Genomic DNA, 25,246 nt, shown 5'->3' on the forward strand with positions numbered 1-25,246 from the left:
CTGGTATTGACTAGACACATCAGGGACCCTATGAGTTGTCGGCATAGGGTGGGATCGACATTCTTGTCTTCTAATGCATCAATATTCTTCGAGTTGGTGATCATAGGCATAGCCATAGGTCTACAGTCTCCCATCCCAAACCTTTTCAGGATTTCTGTAGCATACCTTCCTTGCCCAAGGAAGATTTCTCCTTTCTGTTGCCAAACTTCCAACCCTAGCAAATAGTGCATTCATCCCAGATCCTTCATATCGAACTCTGTGGCTAGATTCTTCTTACAATCTTCAATGAGTCTGGATGATCCTATCAGGAAGAGATCATCCACATATAATACTAAGATAAGTGGCTCGCTCTCTACGACCAGATAGTAGAGATTCAGATCCGCATCACTCTTGATAAACCCCATCTTCTGCAAGTAGCCATCTATTCGCCATACCACGCTCTTGGTGCCTGCTTTAGCCCATACAAGGCTTTCTTTAGTCTACATATATGAGACTTCTTCTCATGAGTTTCAAAGCCCTCTGGTTGTTCAATGTATACTTCTTCTTCTATTACCCCATTCAGAAATGTCGTCTTGACATCCATCTGATGGATCTCCCATCCCATCTGGGCTGCAAGAGATATCACGATCCTAATAGATGTATAGCTGGCTACCAGGGCGAAGGAGATCCCATAGTACTAATATCCAAGGGTAACATCCAAAAGAGGTCTACGAGACAGAAGCACAAACCTAGCCCACTCTTTCCGCCAAATCCCCCCATTAATCCATGCCCAAAATTGTCCATGATAAGCAAACTACAATACTCAATTACCAAATGACAAGGCATACCTTTAGGTTCAAGAGGCCCACCTTCAAACATATGATCATGATAGATGGGTGAGGAACCACATGGTTGGCTCAGGTGGCGGAGAAATGGCACAATGAAGGTGGCTGCAAGGGGTTGTTGGCTTTCGGCTAAGGACCATGTTGTAAAAAAAATCTCCTAGAGATATCACCCACAAAATGGTGGGTAACAGGTCTCATATCAACTAGATACATCAACGACCCGATCAGTTGCATGTACGAAGTGGGATCCGTCAACTCACTCTTAGAAGCATTTAGCTTCCCCAAGTTGACAATCATAGGTGTCGACATCAACCTGCAATCCTCCATCCCAAATCTCTTCAAGATATCAATCGCATACTTGCACTACAATGAGAGTATAAGTTGACATATGGTCCTTTACAAAGAAGACATGTCCATGCTTTATTGACACATTACATAAGTCCAGTGACACTTATCCTCCTAACTCTGGAACATTACAAATCCATAAAAAATGAAACATGATGAGATTTACATGGGAGCATGTACAAAAAAGAGAAAACACATTCCCATTGTATGATTTTTACTCTAAGAAAGAACTCAAAGGAAAAAGATTAAGAACACCTTTATATTTACATAGTAATTTGTTTAAATAAAAGTAAAATGATATTATTCCAGTGTTCCATGGGGATGCGTCCCCCAAGGTGGGGGGCGCTCCCCATATTTCCCATGTTAGTTTTTGTAGCATCAGATAGGTATTTGTGAAAATTCTATCACTGCAGCAACTGATTTACTTTTCCTACTTATTTCATCATAAGTTATTCATGAAATTACTTCAACAAACATTAAAATAAATATTGTTGCAGATATCACACTGTAATACAGAAACAAACATATGCACACATTGACACAGTTATTTTGGACTAATGTCCCCAGAAAAACCCAATGTGGGAAAACCAGTGCAGCAAGGGAGGATTTTATTATTCAGCACTTTTCTAAACCTAGCGTAGGCCCTTCTCACCTCTGCTACAGCCTGAAACCCTCTGCATCAACCTACTGAAGCTCTGCGCAGTCTCTTTGGGCTTCTGCGTCACTCATGTTGCCTCTGCATGGATCACGCAGGCCCTTTTGGCTCTGCGCAGTCTCTCCTGCCTCTCCGTGGCTTCCTCTCGCTCTATGTCTGCCTCTTCTGCGCTGATCTCCCGTCTCTCTATTCCGTACTTGTTGCCTCCTAACTGCTCTCCAAACCACTGGTTCAATTTCTCAACAAACCCCGCTCTAAAAATTGCACTGACTGGTCTCCCTCAGTATATTCTCCAAGTGCCCCTCAAGCCTCCTCTTATACTTTTTTCTGTTGACATCTCAACGATCGAGATTAATTCCCTAATCAACGGCTAAAATTAGATCTCGCTTGATCCATGTCTTTTGGACCATTCTAACACAGATTCATATTAATACACATTAATATTTTATTTTCCCAAACTTAGGGACTCCATTAAAAATATTAATTATTTTAATATCTCCTTATTTGTTTAGAATCTGCCCAAACCCTTTTTGGGTATTGGAGATCTTATGTGCCCCAACCTCTCCACCAAATTTCGTGGCTAGAGCACATCCGATGCTACCCCAAATCAACACACTCTTAGCGAGGACTGTGCTCTAGCAATACTCCTCACTGAATATTACTCTGATCATCCGGCATCGGTACCTGTGTTGATGATAGGCCTTCCTGCCCAACATCCTCTACATTGTTGCGTCCTGCACTGCTGCCCATGACTCTGCTACTGCCACTGCTGCATCTATATGACAGCTCCCTATGCATCTGTGGTGCTACTGGTCCTTTATCCCAACACTGCATCCGCACTGCAACTCCCTCCGCATCTGTGTTGTTGTTGGTCCTTTCTCCCAACACTGCATTTGCACTGCAACTCCCTCTTCATTCATGTTGCTAACACACTATTTCTGAAAGGGGTTCTTTACCATCCCCATATTTTCCCTGAAGTAGTCAAATTTTGACTTTCCAAGGGCCTTGGTGAGCATATCTGCCACTTGTTCCCCTGTAGGAGTGTAGCTCAACTGTACAGCTCCTCGTTGGACACAATCTCTGATAAAGTGACACAGGAATATCAATATGCTTTGACCTATCATGAAATACTGGATTCTCAGAGAGTTTGATGCAACTCTGATTATCACACATGATCCTGGTCGCCTCCATATTTCTTCTGAATAGGTTTACCCGTAGTTTTCTAAGCCATATGGCTTCACACGAAGTTGTGCTTGCTGCCATATATTCTACCTCAGACAAACTTAGAGCCACGGACTTCTGTTTCCTACTGCACCAGGAGGTTACTCCTGATCCAATGTTGAAACAGTACCCAGAGGTACTTTTCCAATCCACTGAACTTCCTGCCCAATCTTCATCAGTAAATCCACTCAACCTAATATCCTTCCCCTTGTTGTACAAGAGCCCATAATCAATTGTTCCCTATAAATACCTGAGAACGTGCTTGGCTGCTGCCCAGTAAGCCCTCTTTGGTTCCACCATGAATTAACTGAGGGTGTTGACAACGTAGCAAATATCTGGCCTGGTATTGACTACATACATCAAGGACCCTATGAGTTGTCGATATAGGGTGGGATCGACATCCTTGTCTTTTGATGCATCAATCTTCTTCCAGATCGTGATCATTAGCGTAGCCATAGGTCTACAGTGTCCCATCCGGAACCTTTTCAGGATTTCTGTAGCATACCTTCCTTGCCCAAAGAAGATTTCTCCTTTCTGTTGCCAAACTTCCAACCCCAAGAAATAGTGCATTCGTCCCAGATCCTTCATATCAAACTCTGTGGCTAGATTCTTCTTGCAGTCTTTAATGAGTCTTGATGATCCTGTCAGGAAGAGATCATCCACATATAATACTAAGATAAGTGGCTCGCTCTCTACGACCAGCTAATAGAGATTCAGATCCACATCACTCTTGAAAAACCCCATCTTCTGCAAGTAGCGATCTATTCGACCATACCACACTCTTGGTGCCTGCTTTAGCCCATACAAGGCTTTCTTCAGTCTGCATACATGAGACTTCTTCTCATGACTTTCAAAGCCGTCTGGTTGTTCAATGTATACTTCTTCTTCTATTACCCCGTTCAGAAATGTTGTCTTGACATCCATCTGATGGATCTCCCATCCCATCTGGGCTATAAGAGATATCACGGACCTAATAGATGTATACCTGGCTACTGGGGCGAAGGTTTCCTCATAGTCAATCCCTTCCTTTTGAGCATACCCCTTAGCCACAAACCTACCCTTTTATTTTTCAATACTATCGTCCGCAGCATATTTGATCTTGTAGCTCCATCTTGAACCTACCACAGATCTATCTTGAGGCCTTGAAACCACCTCCCAAACATCATTTACCATTATGGAGTTATACTCCACCATCGCATCTAGCCAGACCTGATGCTGAGCTGCCTCCTTGAAGCTGGCAGGCTCTCCATCCTAAGCTACTAATGCCTGATACCTATCTAGCTGTTTTCACTCCCTTTTACTGTTCCTTGGCTCTCCAATGAAGTTCTTTGCATCACGCAAAATCTGACGAAGTTCCCTCCCGGTTCTTCCTTTGCCAACAAGTGCTTTTGTTCGCTCCTCTTCCTCATCCTGAGAATCTTCCTGATCTGAGGAAGGATTCTTCACTTCCGTTGGTTGAAGAAGCATGACCAACGGATCCTCTTTCAACTGCTCCTTGGAAGGCATTTCGCGAGATCTTCTAAAAGCTCTATCCTCCATGAACTTTACATCTCGTCATACTACTACCTTCTTGTTCCCTGGAAGATAGATCTTGTATGCCTTAGTGTTCTCGCTATATCCTGCCAAATACCCCTTTTCTGCAGTCTGATCCAACTTCTTCCTCTTTTCTTCGGGTATGCGACAATATGCCAAACTCCCAAATATCCTGAAATGACTGACTTCAAGTGTCTTCCCAGTGAAGACTTTCTCTGGAGTAATCTTGCCCAATGCCCGATGAGGAGTCCTGTTCTGAACGTAGACAGTTGTGTTGCATGCTTCTGCCCACAGGAATTTTGGCATATCCTGATCATACAACATGGCCCTAGTTGCTTCTACAATAGTCCTGTTTTTCCTTTCTGCCACCCCAATCTGGATCGTAGGGAGTTTTCCACTCTCTTCTGATGCCCTCCTTAGCGCAATAATCAGTGAAGTCCTTATCGACATATTCTCCACCATTATCTGAGCACAAGACTTTTATTTTCTTACCTATCAGATTCTCCACTAGAGCCTTGAACTCCTTGAATCGACAGAAAATAGATCCAAGTTTTCCTTGAGTGGTCATCAATGAAGGTAAGGAAATACTCAGCACCGCTAAGAGATTTGACGGACATAGGTCCGCATATATCTGAGTGTATCAATCCTAGTACACTCTTGGCCTTGTGGTTGCTCCTAGGAAATGTCGCCTTGGCATACTTTCCTAAAGCGCATCCCCTGCATACATCATCTCATTCCGTACTCAGGTCTGGAACTCCTGTAACAGTGCTCCTGAGAATTCTCAGAGCTCCATGGTGCAAGTGACCCATCCTTCTTGCCATAGTTCGTTCAAGTCTTTGTCCCCATGACTACCTATTAGTGCCATTGGAGATTCTAGTTGTAATCTGTACAACCGATTACTTTTGATCCCGATCTGCACTTTCTTTTTCCAGCTCGGGTGTTTGACGTTTGCCTTTTCCTTGATGAAGTAGACGTCATAGCCCTTGCCTTGTAGTTGTGACACGAAAAGTAAGTTCATCCCCAATCTTGGCACATGCAACGCGTTTGTGGCACGAAACCGCTCTCCCGATTCTGTCTGAAAAACTATGGTACCCCTTCCTACTGGAGTACACTTTGCCTTGTTCCCCATGGTGATCTAAAAGTTCATCTTCTCTTCTCAATATTCTAAGAAACACTCCCTGATTCCCGTCATATGCCACGAGGCTCCACTGTCTATATACCATACTTATGATGATGCAGCACTAGTCATGCACGCCACTTCTTCTTCCAACCTAGAAGCCAACATAGAGAAATCGAAATATCTCTCTCTTGTGTAATCTTCTGAAAATCTGCGTGAGTCCCTTGAGGTGGATGCCTCTGCATCGTGGTCTCAAACCATAATTGATTTTCCCTTTCTGTCTCTGATTACTTGCTCTAATACCATGTGAAAATTCTATCACTGCAGCAACTAATTTAATTTTCCTACTTATTTCATCATAAGTTATTCATGAAATTACTTCAACAAACATTAAAATAAATACTGCTGCAGATATCACACTGTAATACAGAAACAAACATATGCACACGTTGACACAGTTATTTTGGACTAATGTCCCCGGAAAAACCCAATGTGTGAAAGCTGATGCAGCAAGGGAGGATTTTATTATTCAGCAATTTTCTTGTACAACAGGGTGCCAAACTAGCTTACCCACAAATAGACAAACTTCCAGCACTTTTCTAAACCCAGCATAGGCCCTTCTGACCTCTGCTACAACCTAAAACCCTTTGCGTCAGCCTACTGAAGCTTTGCGCAGTCTCTTTGGTCTTCTGCGTCACTCTTGCAGCCTCTGCGTGGATGACGCAGGCCCTTCTGGCTCTGCGCAATCTCTGCTGCCTCTACATGACTTCCTCTCGCTCTGCGTCTGCCTCTTCTGCGCTGATCTCCCATCTCTCTGTTCCGTACTTGCTGCCTCCTGACTGCTCTCCAGACCACTAGTTCAATTTCTCAGCAAACCCCACTCTAGAAATTGAACTGACTGGTCTCCCTCAGTATATTCTCCAAGTTCCCCTCAAGCCTCCTCTTATACTTTTTTTGTTGACATCTCAACGGCCGAGATTAAGTCCCTAATCAACGGCTAAGATTAGCTCTGGCTTGATCCATGTCTTTTGGACCATTCTAACACAGATTCATATTAATACACATTAATATTTTATTTTCCCTAAGTTTAAACTTAGGGACTCCATTAAAAATATTAATTATTTTAATATCTCCTGATCTGTTTAGAATCTGTCCAAACCTTTTCTAGGTATTGGAGATCTTATGTGCCCCAACCTTCCACCAAATTTCGTGGCTAGAGCACATCCGATGCTACCCCAAAGCAACAGTGTTCTAGTCTTGATTTGTGTCGGAGAGGCTAAGAACACGAGATCTCAAAACCCAGAAAGGGTTTCGCAAGATAAGCTTGCGAAATGCCTTAATTGAATTAGTTAACCATCATTTAAATTTTTAAGTCTAACTTAGGAAAATTTGTTAATTAATTAATTAATTAAGGAAATGTGAGAAAGCTCTAGAAACTCACACAGATTGAGTTGAAATGATCTTAGTCATTGATGGAGATCTAATCATGGTCGTTGGTGAGCCAACGAGAGATTATAAGAGCATCTCGATGGGAATGGAGATAGACACATTGATTACACTTGAGCAACAGGTGTGAGACACAGGGAGATTTCGATTTGCAGGAGTATTGATTCAGCTCAGGAGGCAGAGTCCGCTTGAGGGTCAGCAGAAAGTTCGTGGGAGAGAACTTCCGGGAGAAATTCTCTACAGTTTGTTAGTTTTCCAGTAGTTGCACAGAGGCTAGAGAAGCATGCGCCGGGGGGTAAGAAGAGCAGTTCGATTTGACTGTTTCAAAGGGAGATTGGGCTCCAGATTGCCAAGAAGAAATTCCGGAGGAGGCCAGAGTAATTTTCCAAAGACAACAGCTCAGTTTCATCAACATATCTTTTTCCCAGAGTGTCTTCTGCGGAAAAGCAGTTTTCACATCCATTTGATGAAGTGTACATCCCTGGCTAGCAGCTAGATTCACAATAGATCGAATGGTAATATATCAGGCAACAGGTGCAAAAATCTCATCATAGTCTACTCCCTCTTTCTAAGAGAAACCTCTAGCCCCAAATCTAGCTTTATATTTTCCAATACTTCCATCCGCACCATGTTTAATTTTGTACAACCATTTAAAAGTCACAACAAACTTCCCTTTGGGTCTTAGAACTACTTCCCATACATCATTATCTATGATGGACTCATATTTTTTGGCCATAACATCTTTCCATACTTGATCTTTCATTGCTTCTTCAAAAGTGCATGGTTCAGCGTGTGTAATGTTGCTCATGGTTGCAACATATCCCTAGAACCGACATGGTTTCTTGCTTTCTCTAAAGGTTCCTCTAGGGGCAGCATGTCTATCAACATCCTGTAAAGTGTCACGAAGCCATAATGGTCTCTTTCTAGCAGGAAGATCACATGGAGGAGAATCCAGGGGTCCATGGGATCCATGGGTTCATCAGCAAGATCAGGCTCAAGCTCAGGATCTTCTTGTGTATCCAAGGCATCATCTTGTCTTTCAACATTAGCAGGAGGAGAAGTGTCTCTGGCCTTTCCAAGAGCTACATATTCATCATATGTTACAAGACTGCTAAACTCTATAGTTCTTTGACCAAGCACGTATATTCTGTAAGCTTTAGAATTTTCACAATAACCAAAAAACGTACCTTTCTTACCTGAAGCTTCCAACTTGGTCCTTTTTTCCTTTGGCACATGAAAGTAGATAGGGCAACCAAAGATCCTTAAGTGCCCAACCTTGGGTTTTTCACCAGTGAAGACTTCTTCAGGAGTCTTATTGTTTAAGGCTCAATGTGGAGATCTATTTTGGACATAGACAGCAGCGTTAGCAGCTTCTCCCCATAGAACTTTGGTAGCTTTTGATCATGCAACATAGCTTTGACTGCTTCCATGATAGTTTTGTTCCTTCTTTCAACCACACCATTTTGTTATGGGTTATATATGGTATGGAGGTCTCTTTCTGTATTCCAACTTCTTTGCAAAATTCATTGAAATCATTTGAAGTGAACTCTCCTCCATTGTCAAATCTGATGATTTTGACCTGCTTTGCAGTTTGTTTTTCTACCAAAGCCTTGAAGTCTTTGAACATGCCAAATGCTTACCCTTTATTTTTCAAAAAGAAAATCCATGTCTTGTGAGAAAAATCATCCACAAAGATTATATAATACAAGTAGCCACCAAGAGAAGTTACAGGCATAGGTCCACATAAATCAGAGTGTATAAGGTGAAGTACCTAATTGGTTTTGCTTTTGCTTGAAGGGAATGGTCCCTTTACATGCTTTCCACTTGCACACCCTTGGCAAACTCCATCATGATCCACTCTAATCTCAAGCATTCCAGAAACCATCTTTCTCACATGAGGCAAAGCTTTATAGTGCAGATGAGCGAACCTTCAGTGCCACAATTCACATTGATGATTACCATCTTGAATCAACATGGATTGGTCTTCCATTGATTTTATAAAGACCTTCAAATCTCGATCTCAGAGTGAAGGCATCACTCATGCTATATCTCATTGGCCAGGTGAGAACTTTTACATTTACGAAAGCAACTCTAATTCCTTTGTCTTCTAAGACAGATATACATACAAGATTCTTTTTCAAACTAGGTACATACAAAACTTCTCGAAGAGATAGTTTTACCTTGGTCCAACTGAAAAGAAACAAAGCCAAATCCATTTATAAGATATGTAGAATTATCTCCAATTATAATTTTCAGATTCGTCTCCCTCTCAACCAGATTTGAGAGAACTTCTTTATAAGTAGTAAAGTATCTTGAAGCACCACTATCAACCAACCAACTATCACAAGAATCTACAGGAGAGGAATTATAAAGAGCAGAAATGAGAAAGTATTGTGATTGTGTTTCAGTTGTATTATTATCATACCTTGGGTTCCTTGAAATCTTGAAAGAGTGGTAGCCCTCTTTATGAACAACAAAAGCTTCTCTTCTTCTTCTATAATCAGATCCAAAGTTGTTACTATGATTGTTGTGATTGGATCTTGGTGCACTTCTATTTTCTGGACAATCACGGTCACAGTGGCCATGCTTATGGCAGTTGTAGCATTGAACTTTTGATAAGTCCATGTTTCATTTATAGGAACTGTGGGATCTGGGAGTAGGCTTTCTTGAAGAGTGATGACCTCTTTTTCCTTTCTGCTTCTTGTCTTAGACAACAGAGGCAGTAAGTTCTCCCCCTACATGTTTGGTAATTCTTCCTCTGACAATCATTATGGCCTCTTCATGACTATACTTTCCCAATAGCTTAATCAAATGTGGGACACTTATCATTGTTGTTGATGGTAGTAATAAAAGTTTCCCAAGTTGGAGAAAGACCTCCAAGCGTAATCAACACTAGCTCTTTATCAGATACAATTTCACCAGCAGTTGACAATTGATCCTTGATTTTAGATATCCTCATGAAGTATGCTTGAATGGTCTCTCCTTTGTTCATCTTAATGTCCTTGAGTTGATTCTTCAAAGCAAGGATTTGACTCAAGTTGTTTACTTCATACATTCCAATCAGCTTGTCATACATTTCCTTAAATTTCTTCAACTTGGAGACATAGGTGATGAGATGGTCTCCAAGAGAATCAAAGATAATATTCTTAGCCTTGATTTCTCCCTTCTTGTATCTGGCCTTGACAACAACATTTGAATTTTATGGTGGTTTTGCTACCTCGCCTTCCAAATATTCTAGTACATCATGTTCGAGTAATGTCCAATCTTGCCTTCCATGGACCAAAATTCGAAGCATCATTCAGCTTCTCTTCATTCTTGAAGTAAGAAGAAGACATCTTGATCAAGTCAAATAAATTTCAGCAGCAAGATCTCTTCAAAGGAGTGATAGCTCTTATCTTCTTGGGCTTGTCTTCACCAAAGCTCTGATACCATGTTGAAATTCTAATGTTCTATGTTGTAACAATTACTTATTACAAAACTTCTTTCTGCTACAATATCAGTTAAGCAATTGTAGATAGAACATAAACCAAATGCATAATAGAAGACAGCCAAAAACAAAATGAGACACAAAGAATTTAGGTCCAATGACCAGGTCAAAACCCCACAAAGGGAAAACCCAACTAGATTCTTCTTATATTAGATATTAATTGTTCAGCAGAGATACAAAGTACAATGAGAGATCAAGAGGATGAGTAAGTTCACCCAAATTTGAACAAGATGAAGCATAAAGATCACTGGTAGCAACAGAAGATGAAAACACTGAATCAACCTTCCCTTCAACTAGATCAACATTGAAACACTGAATCAACCTTGGCTCACCAAAACTTGTTCTTACTCTCCAAGACTGTGTCTCACAATCTTCTTCAAGTCTCTCCAACTCTCTCTCTCAAGTTCGAATTCTTCTTTCACAATGCACAAGTAGTAAGGTGAGATGATATGAGACGCATATATAGGTGCAATGAATTCATGCCATAAAGGAGGTACAACTCGCATGCCATGAGGTAGGTGCAACACACGCCTTTTTGGGAAGAGTAACTTATGCCATTATGGAGAGGCAACGCATGCCTTTTTATGAAGAGTAACTTATGCCATTATGGAGAGGAAATGCATGTCTTTTTGAGAAGAGTAACTTATGCCATTATGGAGAGGAAATGCATGCCTTTTTGGGAAGAGTAACTTATGCCACTATGGAGAGTCATCAATTTAGGAGAGAAATATATGACTTAAATGATGAGTGTAACATATACATTAATGAGTGTGTAAGAGAGAGTGTAACGTAGTGCTATGTGAGTCATCAAGGATAGAGGTGCTAAGTGATTGAGTGTCATGAAGGAAAGGGGACTTGAATTTCCTTTTGATAAAATCATAGTATCATAAAGAATAATAATAATAATAATAATTATGATTAAGTCGAAATTGAACTATTAGATTGATTAATGATAAATTAAGTGATTTTCCATCAACTATACTTGATTACCAATTGATGTAAGGTGATTTACTATTTTTGGAAAGTCATACTTGAGATGCTAGACATGACTCTCTAATTTTAGAAGGTCGCTCCAGAATTGTCAGAAATGAGTTTTTGTCTAAGGAAATTCATCCCTGAGCTACCGATTTTCAACAACTCTAACTCTCCACTAGATTAGAGCACAATGTTGGGAGGCATACATATTGACACCAACACCATAGCCTCTCAAGGCACATACTCCATCTGGATGTTCACTAGGTATGTCCTTCCAAGACTATTCTTATTTTGGATTCCCAACCCTCAAAGAATATCGGTCCTCTTCGACTACTCTTATCTTGGATACCCTATCAGATCCTCAAAGAGTATCGGTCCACGGTACTACTTACTATCTTGGATTCCCAATCCTCAAGGAGTACAGGTCCCAAATGCTTATCCAATACTCCATTCTCCCTACCAATGCCTTCACTAAACTTACGGCTATTAGTCCTAGCCTAGTGCATGACGCATGGAGAATACGATGTCCACCATCACTCCCTCTCAACCAAGGAGGAGATCCTTACTCCCTCTCAACTAGGGAGACATAGCCACAAGCTTTAGCTTGTCTCATACTTCATCAATATATCAACTACTTGTTCTTTCGTGGAGATATAGTTGTAGTTGTAGGGCTCTTTTCTCGCATTACATCATACTTGGGCTTCAACCTTTCTGGATATCAAACATTTCACACTCTATTTTCATGACAGGGTTTCTCGGCTCCTAACAACATCACATCATATCAAACTTCAACCTTTCTAGATATTGACCCTCTTTATGCAACTTTATCATCAATTTATCTATCATCTTCAAGGAGCCAAACTTCCTCACAGTTGCTAGCACATGCCTTCTTTCTTCATGACAAAGTTGCGCCTCATATTTTTCAATGAGTCATATCAAATTTTCAAATATCAATTCTGCCCTTATGCTCTTCCAAGCCATCAATAGTGCTATCCACATAATCCATAATCAAGCCAAGCAATTGTAGGTACATCAATATCATCCAACAAATTATCTCAATTACTATCTTTCCAACCTCTGTATATACTACAATATGTCCTTCCAAGGAGCCAAACTATATTCCATCATTATCGGAGTTGTCGAATCACGGTAGCCTCTAGTCAAGGTGCGGAATTCTTCTACTACTTGCTCCCTCTAAGATCAACATTCCTTTGCATTGTCTCTCTCATATTGGAATATATTTCTGCTTCATGCTCTTCAGCTTTCAATCATCAATCAATGTGGACGAACCAATCAACAAGCTTCAATATTGTATCCATCAGGGTCTTTATAGCTCCCTCTTTCCATCTGAGGTAAATAGACTTTTTGCCATCTAATAGTCTTCTTTGATGCATACATCAAACTGCTCCTTCCTTCACAGTCTTCATGCTATGACATATTCCTTTTAGTCGAGCTTTAGATAGAACACTCCTTGACCTATAACCTTGGTTAAAAGACTTATGAAAGAACAGGGAGATAGAATATCAAGACAGTAGCATTAGTAATAAGAAGATGTTAAATACTTATCTCTTAAGGAAGATTGACTCCCTCTTAATCTTGGACCCTTTTTAATCAAACCTTGTCTTCACATCAGCTTGATATAATACTTATCATTCTTAAGGACTAGGTTCCTTCCTTTCACAACAGAAATAATCAGTTAGGGTTTCTATTTCTAGGTTTTCTCCTTTTATTCCATACTTTGCTAGGGTTTACAAACCATAGATGCCAAGACTTGTCACTTACAAGCTGTAAAGTTCTACAACCACACGAAAGAGTTAGTTGCAAAACCCTAGATTTTAAGTTCTTCAAGATCAGTAACGATAAAAATAGCAAATTCTATGCAAACCCTAGAAACTTCATTGACAAGTCTTCTACACTAGAGATTTCATTATTTGACCATAGAACCTAGTCCTAAAATGTAGAAGAATACTTTAAGTACTGTGACAGACTTTAACATATCTTCTAAAATTTCAAAAGAGCATAAGATCAATAACTATGATCTAGAAGACTTTATTAATGTACAATAACGTGTACCTCTTTTAACCTTACCTTATCCCTTCTTGCAAATATCTAGCCCTTTAATATTTCTTCGGTTGTCATTTACCAGCTTTTAACAAAAGATGCTTCAATACCTCACCCACAGAAATTTCTTTGTCTTGGCTTCTTCAAGTTTTGTAGACAGGTTGTCTTTTTCAACTAGTAATAGTAGATTGAATCTCGATCTTATTGGATCTTGTTCAATTACCTCAACTCCTTTGGACCATATTAGCCACTGTAACTTCAGATTTCAGACTACTGTACTTTTTCAGATTCTTGGGATTATGATCAGCCTAGTATTTTCGGCATGTACATCATACTAAGATCTCTTGTCACTGTTACTCATCAATGTCATTGTTCACTGCTATATCAAAGCTCACTGCCACCAGCTATATTATGATCATTGATATGCTAAGCTTAGATCATCAACTCACTGCCATCATTGTCACATCGTTCCTGAGATCACTGTATTAATGTATCATTGTTACGCAACTCAATCATGTTATCTTTGTTATATAGATCACCGTATTATGTAGAAGTTACTATCCAAATGTTACTAATATCACATGCGAGCAAAAGTGATGTAATGCCACTGTAATATATATACATCGAGCCTCAGTGACATGCTGTACATTTATGCAATCCACTGTATATTATATGCTGCATTATATGAGCCTTATCATGCAGAATATTACAAAGTCTTGGTTCCCTTTCTCAGCCTTTCGCTCCTTTCGTCCTACAGGCATACCACTTCAAAACTCGTATATAATCATAGTGCCAGTCTAAAGCTCATTGAGAAGTGTCATAGAATTGATCAAAAACAGTGCTTATGTATGTTAGAAGGTTCCAAAATAGTTTGGATGCATGTCTCTCAGAAGAAATATTATAGGTTGTGATTCATGTTGCAGACAAGTAATGCCAAATTATATCAGGATAAGAACTTGCATAGGAACTGAAGTAGTGATGTCTCAGGTATCTTTGTAGAAGGAATATGCCATCGATAGTACCTCAGAGAGAGCTTGAATATCTGCTTCAAAAACTCCTTTGGACCTTCTTAGTAGTATTTCGCATACCATCAAAATATTTGTCTTGCATTTTGTCAAAGAAGGTGTCACAGATAACTTGTTACCTTAATGAAGTATCATAGGCCTTGACTCACATAAGTACTGATGTAATGTTTCAAAGAGCTCAAAATGTCTTAGAAGATTTAACCCCTGAGATGATAAGGTCTCGGCCTTATAGAGAAGATCTTCTTGAATTCGGTCCCAACCATATTAGCATTCTCTTAAGTAGCATATCATAGACTCAGGAACAGATCTTTGGATATCATGTTTTCCATAGACGCTCACAGGGATAACTTCAGATGCCTTTTACAGATAGCTAAGGAACAGAACTTCAGATGCCTTCCACATATACTAAGGAACAGAAATCACAGATTTTTCCCTCATATCTTCTCAGGAAACTTGCACATGCCAACAAGACGTGATCTTCAAACTGCCTTCCATAAACCTTTACTCTGATACCATGTTGAGAAATCAATGATCTTGTAGATTAGGGTTGATTCCTCTTACTTGATAATTACTTGTGAGTATATTGTTGGCTTTTATTACTTAATTATGTCTTTCTTCTTTCATCAAGCAATTACCAAAATAAAACATGAAGATCACAAGAAATAGAGAACACAAGATGTAGGCTTCTCCAAGCCAGGTCCAAAACCCCACAAGGGGGAAAACCCAGAAAGCTTCTTCTTCTTATAGAATCAGATCAAAATGAGACATCCAAGACCCAAGACCACGACAGTCCTCCACAAATGCCCCAAGTCAACCCTCCATTCTGCCCATTAGATGCCATTATATTGTGCATTTAGAAAGTTCTCAAACTGTCCTTAAGGAGCCAAATATACATCTTCAACAGAAGCATGAACTTTGTCCATTATTCCAACCTAATATAGAGATAACATCATAGTCCCTTTTCATCAACAAAGCCTCCGAAACTCAGATATACCAGCCTCATAATTCGGCCCTATGTGCCTCAGAGTTTCGGACCTGTGTGCCATCAGATTCTCGGATCTGTGTGCCTCGGAGCGTGTATCATAGAACTCGGATAGACTAGACTTCTTCTGCTTTATAACTCGGACTATTGCCTCAGAACTTCGAACTATTTCACTTCAAAAGACCATCGAACTTGATTGCCAAATGATGTAAGATAGATGCCAATATATACTTGTTTCCACAAGCGAAAGGACACGTCCTTTAAGGAGGCTGAAATGAACTCTGGGAGGGCCGACTTTGGTCTTTGTGGAGACAATTTTACATTTTTGACTCAACAGAAATTTCCTTCTTTTTCTTACAAAGAGTCCAACTGGACTTTGACTCAATTATATGTTCTTCTTGACTCAAATGACCCTAAGAGCATGAAGAACATGCTTTGACTAGGAAAATCAAAATAATAATATTCTTTTTCTTTGCTTTTTGCTTTTCAATGAAAAATACAATGATACAAGTACAATGATAATTATGAAGACCGAACCTAGTTACATTTTCCAACACATAGCAAGCATTGGCACATGTCAATACTAGTGCCAAGGAAAACACCCGCAATCCAAAGGAAAACACACAAACATGAAGAAATCTAATGCGAAGAAAATGGGCGATAACACAAACAAAAATCACAACAACCCCAATGAGGCAAGAAGGCTACATGAAAAAGAAACCAATGGCCAACTAAGGGAAGGGACAAACGGAAAAAATAATGAATGGAAGAAACTAATAACCTATAGGAGAAAACCCTAAAAAAATATCAAGGACAAACATTATTAAGACCCGCCATTTGTGCTCAACCCATTACCCGGGGCTTATTGATATTTGACCAATCGAACTGTTAACTCTGATTCCTTAGTAAAAGGAACAATGAGGAATGGGGTATATACAAAGAAGCTCGAAAGGAAAAGGTAACTATGGAGACCACCTTAAAAAAAGATGGGGAATAGGTCACACATCCAACTAGATTGCAACCCTCAAATGGGGATGTTAAAGATAGCAATCACCATGCCCAAAGTCTCCAACAACCCTTGATTGGTGATGGAAAAGGTTGATTATGAGGTGATCACAACCACAACAAATCCATCTAAGAGACAAGAATAAACTTCCTTTTTTCCTACCAAGTGTTACACAAAAACTATCAAGAGTTAAAAGGAGAGGATAAACACAAATATCAGCGAATCCTCTAGCTACAGCATCCCTTGAGCAACATGTTGCAACTCACTCGCATCACATTCTCAACAGCTTTGAAACAACCAAGAAGTTCAAGGCCAGAGGGAATTCACCAACAAATCAAGTGCACAATGACTACACCAAGACAAGAAGGTCCATTGAAAGCATGGAAAAAATCAAAGAACACAACCCCAAGAACTGCAGCAATCTTGGATAGGTGAAGCAAAGCATATTTACAACACAGTCAAAGATTTATGGATATTGGAGGAAGACAATCAAGGTATTCTTAACCAAATTACAAGTGCGGTAGAAACTCAAAAATCACATCTACCATATCATTGATTTGATTTAGAAACTCCACAAGCAAAACCTAGAATGGCACAAGGCCAATGATTCTGAAACGAACAAGAGGAGGTTATAGGGAAGGGTTGACAAATTCAATACTCACATATGAGATGCATCAGAATAGTGTTGAGAAATCAATAAGCTTGTAGATAAGGATTGATTTCTCTGTCATGATAATTATTTGTGAATGTTTGTTGACTTTGTCAAATTTTATGTTCTTATTCATCAAGCAATTACCAAAAGTACAAAACATGAAGATCACAAGAGACAAAGAACACAAATATGTAGGCTCCAAGCCAGGGCAAAAACCCCAAAAGGGGGAAAACCCAAGAAAAATTATCTTATTATAGAATCGGATCAAAGTGAGATATCCAAGGCCCAAGACCAAGACCAAGACTACCACAGAGACCCAAGTGAGCCCTCCTCCAAGTTATCTTCATCAAAACAATGTCAACAAAAGTCAATACTAGTCAATACTCTGAATTTTGGTCCATCCCTGAAAATTCAGCCTCCCTGAAATCTCGGGCACTGAAATTTTGACCCTGTAACAACCTCAGAAAATTGCAAAATAATCTCGCACATGTGAACAGAAATTAGGGAAAAAATCAATTTGTTTTTCTCTCTCCTTTTTCCTTCTTCTCTCTCCTTAGACTTCGTTGATTTTTCTTCTCTCTTGCACAGAAATCGAGTGATTGGTTGCCAAAATGTGGAGCACAGTTGCCAATATATAGTTGTCCGACCATATGAAGAGACAACACCTTATGGGATGGTCGACTTGGTCTTGTGGTGACAAATTTGACTATTTTGACTCCAAAAAAAAAAAACTTATAAATAGTCCAAATGGGACTTTGACTCATGACAGATTTTCTTACTGACTTGATAAACCCTAGAAGAATGAATAACATGCTTTGACTAGAAAATAATAATAATAATAATTTATTTTTCTTCTTTTTGCTTTTACATGAAATACATATTGATATAAGTACAATGATAATTATGAAGACCGAACCTAGGTACACTTTCAACATCCCTTGAGCAACATCCAAAGGAAAAGGAGGAAAGAAAAAGACGAAAAGTGCATAGAAAACATAGGCACATGTCAATATTAGTGCCAAGGAATAGGAAGAGGATCCACATAGATCTAATGACCCGTAATCCAAAGGAAAACGCCCAAACATGGAGAAATCCAATGCAAAGGAAATGGGTGATAACACAAACAAAAATCATAGCAACCCCAACGACGCGAGAAGGCTAAATGAAAAAAAAAAAACCAATCACCAACTAGGGGAAGGGACAAGTGGTAAAAATAATGAAGGGGAGAAACTAATAACCTATAGGAGAAAGCCCTAAAAAATATCAAGGACAAACATTATTAACAAGAACCACCATTTGTGCTCAACCCATTACCCAGATCTTATTGATATTTGACCAATCGAATTGTAAACTTTGATTCCTTAGTAAAAGGAACAATGAGGAATGGAATCTATACAAATAAGCTCAAAAGGAAAAGGTAACCATGGAGACCACCTTAAAATGGTAATGAAAGAAACAAAAGGTGGGGAATAGATCATACATCTAACTAGACTTCAACCCTCAAATGGGGATGTTAGAGATAGTAATCAACATGCCCAAAGTCTTCAACAAACCTTGATTGACGATGGAAATGTTTCATTATGAGGCGCTCACAACCACAACAAATCCATCTAAGAGACAAGGATACTACCAAGTGTTACACAAACACTATCAAGAGTTACAAGGAGAGGCTCAATACAAAAATCAGTGAATCCTCTTGCTATAGCATCCCTTGAGCAACATCTTGCAACTCACTCATATCACATTCTCAAAACCTTCGAAACAAGCAAGAAGTTCAAGGCCAGAGGGAATCCGCCAACAAATCAAGTCCACAATGGCTACACCAAGACAAGAAGGTCCATTGAAAGTATGGAATTAAATCAAAGAACATAACCTCAAGAACTATAGAAATCTTGGATAGGTGAAGCAAAGCACCTTTACAACACAGTTAAATATTTATGGATATTGGAGGAAGACAATCAAGGTATTGTAAACTAAATTACAAGTGAGGCAAAAACTCAAAAATCACATCTATCAAATCATTAATTTGATTTAGAAACTCCACAAGCAAAACCTAGAATTGCACAAGGCCAATGATTTTGAAAGGAACAAGAGGAGGTTATAGAGAAGGGTTGACGAATTCAATAGTCACATATGAGATGCATCAGAACAAGAAACAAATAATTCATGAAATTCAAGTAGTGTTCGAATTGTTGAATTTTGTAGCTATGGTTGGTCTTCATAATGTATATTTTGGCCCTTGATGTATTTATATTGATTATTGTAAAGCATGTTCTTCGTGCTAGAGTCAAAAGAAAAAATTGTTTTTGAGTCATGTCCATTTGGACTTTTAAAAGAAAAAAAATTGAATTCTCGAAATTGAATTTTTGGCTCCAAAGATAGTCAAGTCGTCCTCTCTCCAAGTCAAGTTCACCCAAACAGAAGACACACCCATTCGACCCAGCAAAACACTATATAAAGACAGTTTGACCTCCTCCACAAGGTAGCAATTCAATCTCTCTCAAGCAAGAATCTTTTGGGCATCCAAGCGAAAGACAAGGAGGACGAAAAAGAAGGATGAATTCATTTATTTCTCTCTCTATCTAGATCGAACGTGTGGAGGATCTCTCTCTCTCCAGTTCGCATGTTTTTTTGGGCAATTCCATTTGCAGGGACAAAATATTATGAGCAATTGTAGGGCCAAAATTTTGTGTTTTTGGGCATTTATTGGGAGGCCGAAATTCGGCCTAGGGTAGAACAGAAGGACGAGTTGCTAGATCAGATTGGAGGCTTGACTTGGAGCGAGTTGACCAAGTTTGACCATAGATTTGTTGAAGGTTAGTTTGACCTAGTTGTTGACTAGAGGTCTAGGTGTGTCTCTTGTTGAAAAAAAGAGTTTCTCTAATGAAAAGGTTGTTGGGTTTTTCCCCTTGAGTGGGTTTTCCCAAGGTAAATTTTGTGCTCTCTTTGTGCATTGTGATCTCTACTATTCTACTACTTTTATATAGTTGAATTTTTGAAGTATAATTGCTTAATGATATACTGCAAAAATTAAAGAAGATCAACATCATTAGAAGTAATTATCAGTTTCCAGAAATATTGTGCTTGTATCTATTACACTTGAAAAATCAAAACGAAATAGAGCCACATTTAAGAATAACCTTAAGGAGAGGCACAACAAAGATCACTTGTCCACAATAAACATTTGCGAGTAGGATTGCCAAGAAATCAAATAAGTTTCGGACAAGTATGGTGTAGAGTTCAGTGGAAAAGCCTTGTTAGGCTATTAAATATATGCAAGTAGAAAACAAGTTAATAGTGACAAGAAAAGGGAAACAAAACTCATGGAAGTCCAAAAGAGCTTGGACAAAATAGCATCTAGGCACCATACTAGAGATAAAAGAACCCAGAAGAGAGTTAGAAAAGTAGATCAAGGAAATAAGGATGACGTGGTTGGGATACTAGGTAGAAAAGTAATCAAACAATACTGGTGAGGACAAGGGGATAAACATTGGAAGCAAACCCAATTTCCAACTAAGTACTCTCCAAATAGGCAACACATCAACCACTTGTAAACTTGTTTTCACATCAATTTTGAATCGGTGAGCAAAGTTTCAAAACTCATAGCGATAAGATTACCAAGCATTCCAAAGTCAAATAGTGTTGGGTATAGATACCATTTACTTGCAATATGGCCCATTAGTTGTAATATACACCTCTTGACCTACTAATCAAAGTTGAACAAATCAAGCAATGAATTTATGTAAGGGAATGGGATAGTAAGCTAGGTACACTTGTTTTTGCTTCAAGAAACAATAGCAATGGGATGGAAGCTTTAGGTACTATTAGTGTTCCAAGGTTGAGGACTATAACAATGATCTATTCTAAGCTCAATACTTCACTATTTTGGGTTTCCTCCTAATATTTTGATTTCCCCACCATAAATCTGGTGTGTTTTTTGGTGTTTTTGGGTGGATAAAATGTGGTCTAATAGTGGTATGTGAATGTTAGCAATGCTTTATGTTTATGCCTATTTATTTTGATCTAATCTTGCTTATAGAGTTTAAGTTATAAGGCATTAGTATCCTTTCTTTTACTATTATCGTGCCTATTTCATGCCTATGTTGTTATCGCATTTGTTAACTTTTATACTATCAATCACACCAATAGTATGACCACTCTTTCCTTCAATAATTTTTAGGTATATCTACTCTAATAGCATTATATTTGCATTTTGTGATAGATTAATAATGAATGGCACTTAATTGGTAAGGTTTGGTTAAAACATTGGTGTGGAATAGAAGTTGATAAGGTAGAAAGCTACAACCTCCATTATCTAAAAGTAAATTCCTAGGAATAGCACAAATATTGGTTCAACCACAAAATACCTCGCTAAAATTATATTGTTATTGCTTTGAATATGAAGAATTTTCTAATATAGGTAAAAGACTACTTACAACCAAAAGATAGTGCAAGAAAGCATAGGATTACTTATATTCAAAGACCAAAGCTAATCCACCACGTGAGAAAGTCTTTTTGGTACAAGATCATTCATGTTGCAAAAAATTTAACTTGTTAAATAAAAAATATTTTGGAATTGTACATGTGCAGAGACAACTATTGGATTGCTATTATTTCCAACAAGCGAAATACTCGCTACCAGATTTTAGAGAACAACCAACTATTCATGATGGCTCATAATTATATATGCATTGCACATGCTTTAATGATCACTTGTTTGATTCTCTAGGATGTTCTAATAGAACATAAGTGAAACAAGTAGTGACCTTTCTATCCAAGGTTAGGGGCTTATTATCTGCCCTAGTATTTCTTTATTTCTCCATGCAATAACCCTAAGAAATTGAATGCAAAGGAAGAAAATCTCAAGAAATGAATTTTGGTAAAGAGATGAGGAAGGAATAACAAACGCACATTTATGGAGAACGTCAATGCAGAGGTGATATCTCCTCCTATTAGAACCTCAAATAACTCTGTTGAAACTAAGACATGGAAGACAAATGAGCAAAATCACAAACAATCAAGATTCAAAACTAGAATCAAAGACTTCAACTCCTTCACAAAGATTTATAATACATGTGGTGCTACTTGTTGACCTTCTCAAGGTGATATAAACCAATTTTTGGGGCACTACTATATGAATTTTGTTTCCCTATGATTGGAACTAGAAGACATCAATGTCGATGGGAAGTATACTTAGTGTCATAAAGCTTATAACAACCATGGCCTTTTGAAGGAACTTGGTGATACTAAGAAACTAAGTACTACTATTGGAGGATAATCTTATATGAATAATGGGACAACTATTGTTGCCTATTATTCTAAAGTGAGCAGTAAGAGTATTTGTCTAGAGAGTAGTTATAGTGAATAACATATTTAAACTCTTTACAAAAGGCCACTTGGTATCAATTTGGACACTTCATAATGAAGAGCCACTTCATAAGATGTTGCGCACAACCAACATGATTGAATTTTAATGACTAGAGTAATGGACATAATTTTGAAAGGCTAAAGAGCCCACTATTTTGCCCATGAAATGACAAAATATTAGTCGAACTATGGAGCTAGAACAACCATGGACAAACTTGGACAGATGAGTAAATCAAATGCTAAATGAAATTCAACAGCAACAATTGGAGGCATAAACCAAGACTTAGAAGCCTATACGAGTAATCCAAATTCCATACATCCTAAGGTCCAACAAAGACATCATAGCAAACATTCTAGAATATGTTTTTGTTGTGGCATGCAAAATGCATGAACAAAAAATAAAGATTTCAAACTCAAGATGTCCAACACACTTCACTATGCAAAATGAGGTTTTAATACCAATCATAAGCAAAATGGATATTTGCACACAAAATCGCAAGATCCACAAGTTAACAAGATAAGCATAGCATAACATAAGGACTTGCTCCAATGCTCTACTAAAACACTAATAAAATATGATATTACTTTGGACCTAAAGGTTGAAGGCAAGTTGGTTAGAGAGACCCTTTATAAATATCGGGATGTATATGCCTTATTGACACCTTAAGTAACTCCAAAGACATAATCATCCTACCTCAAGGGAGTTACCAATCATCAAAGGACAAAATTTGATAAGAGTCACATATGGTTACAAATCCACATGGGCACAAAGACAAAAATTGTCCTTGAGTATGATTTGTAATTTTGTACTATAAGGAAAAACGCGATACAAGACAAAAGATTAAAAACATGGATAATGAGCACAACTAAGGGACTAGTGATCGGGGCATCTATCAGAAGCTGATTTTTATCAGCTCAAGTGGTCGAGAGCCCCTACTCTATAATGGCTAATATTTATTGCCTCCAGTGTATATATCATCCTAAAGACATGTATGGTTGTTTGGGTGTGGGCTATAAGTATAGTTGAAGCATTAGTAGGTAAGTTGGTGCCAAAGTGCTACCATTACGGTTGGTTTCTGGTTGACCAATGTAATCTTTGTACATAATAGTCCTGAGGTTGTAAGCAAGGTCAGTCAATTGCATGAGAAACCAAATCCAATGCCTATCCAGCTCAATGGAGAGTAGACGGAAGATGAGTGTGAGGCCTTACTACAAGGGTGTTTGATCAATTCGAGCACCCTACTATCTATAGTTTTGGGGCAAGGAGAAGAATTTATGTTTGACCTAAAGAGGTGGAAATTACTCTCAATACTTTCACCCTACGGACAAGGTTTCCTTTTAGACCTCTATAAAATCGGTCTACATGCCAATCTATTTAATATGTAATTGGATGTTAAATGAATCTTTGAAAATATTGGAGTTGGGTTTATGGCAAGGCCATTCTCTGCTATGAGAATCAAAGGCTATATGAGAGAAAAGAGATAACCCTCTAATAGTAGAAAGGCTCAACACAAGATGGGGACTTCAGGATGCAGAAAACAAATGGATTAAAGGGTAACTAAGCATTTTGAGAGCAAGAATTGTGTGAAGTGTCAATTCCTAGGAAGTCTGGTAGTTAATCAAAGCCTCGTTATCAAAGCTAAACTTCATAAGTTGGAACTAACTAATGAGATGTGCTTACTTTCCCAAAAGGAATAAGTTATTTAGTCAAGCATGCTTTTTGCAGCTGCGGAGTTGCCCACACTTTTGGGAATATGCTACTCTTTAGTTGGACCTCTTAACAAGAAAGGGGTAATTTCAGGAGACCTATGAATGGTCAAACAACTTGGCAGGGAAATATGGTGCATTGTTTCACCAAGAAGGATCGCAATCCTTTGGAAGAGAAACGCAGAACACTTTTAATAATGACTCGATCAATTTTCACCTTGGAAAATTGAGCACATTCGAAGCTGAAATGGCTGCAAAAACAACAGCTAGGATGAATAGGATGGATCTTTTCAGAAAACCAAAAAATGTAATGTTTATCATGAATAAAAACAAAAGAAATAAAAAAACATGTAAAACCGGCCCATATAACTTGTTTAGTTCTGCTCAGTTATTGGTTATGGTGCTCTCGAAGAAAAGAGCGATGTAGAAGCGTGTAAAAAGTCTATAAAGTAGCCATGTCTGACTCAAAATTCTGTACTCTAGAAGATAGATCCCAAGCATTAAGGTACATGCAAAACCCTGGTTGCAGAAAAAAATAAAGATAGCTTTGTAAATAGCTAAACATGGAATTCATGTGATATATTTTATTGACAGAAATCACTAGGAATCATATTTGATATTGGGTTTTGCATATGATTGTTGTATTGTTAGTTGTGAGGGTAATTCAAGACTTATCCTCAATTTGGCCAAATGTCCAGAACCTGACTTCAGTTGCCTTGCCTCCTTGCATTGTAATAGTGAATTTTTTATTCCACTGGATCGTGGTCTAGCGGTAGACTGATGGGAGTTTACAGGTTCAATTCTCAGTGCACTGTTATATGGACTTTATCTGAAAATCCCCGA

The 25,246-nt window shown here is 38.6% G+C and overlaps 1 protein-coding gene across 7 annotated transcripts in view; it reads right to left on the reverse strand.

The window, feature by feature from the left end:
• The window catches only part of LOC149143286 (uncharacterized), a 213,532-nt gene that overhangs the window by 186,542 nt on the left and 1,744 nt on the right, over positions 1-25,246 (reverse strand). For 5 of the 7 annotated variants that reach the window (XM_089447891.1, XM_089447892.1, XM_089447886.1 and 2 more), the window contains exon 4: positions 22,241-22,308. The exons of the other annotated variants lie outside the window; for them this stretch is intronic. In XM_089447891.1, coding sequence (XP_089304017.1) covers positions 22,241-22,308 — 68 coding nt within the window. The remainder of the gene's footprint in view (positions 1-22,240; positions 22,309-25,246) is intronic. 7 annotated transcript variants of the gene reach the window in all.

The sequence above is a fragment of the Pinus tabuliformis genome, chromosome X (genome assembly GCF_031772625.1).
Source record: "Pinus tabuliformis cultivar Carrire ecotype Pingquan chromosome X, CPIR1, whole genome shotgun sequence".
NCBI lineage: Eukaryota > Viridiplantae > Streptophyta > Pinopsida > Pinales > Pinaceae > Pinus > Pinus tabuliformis.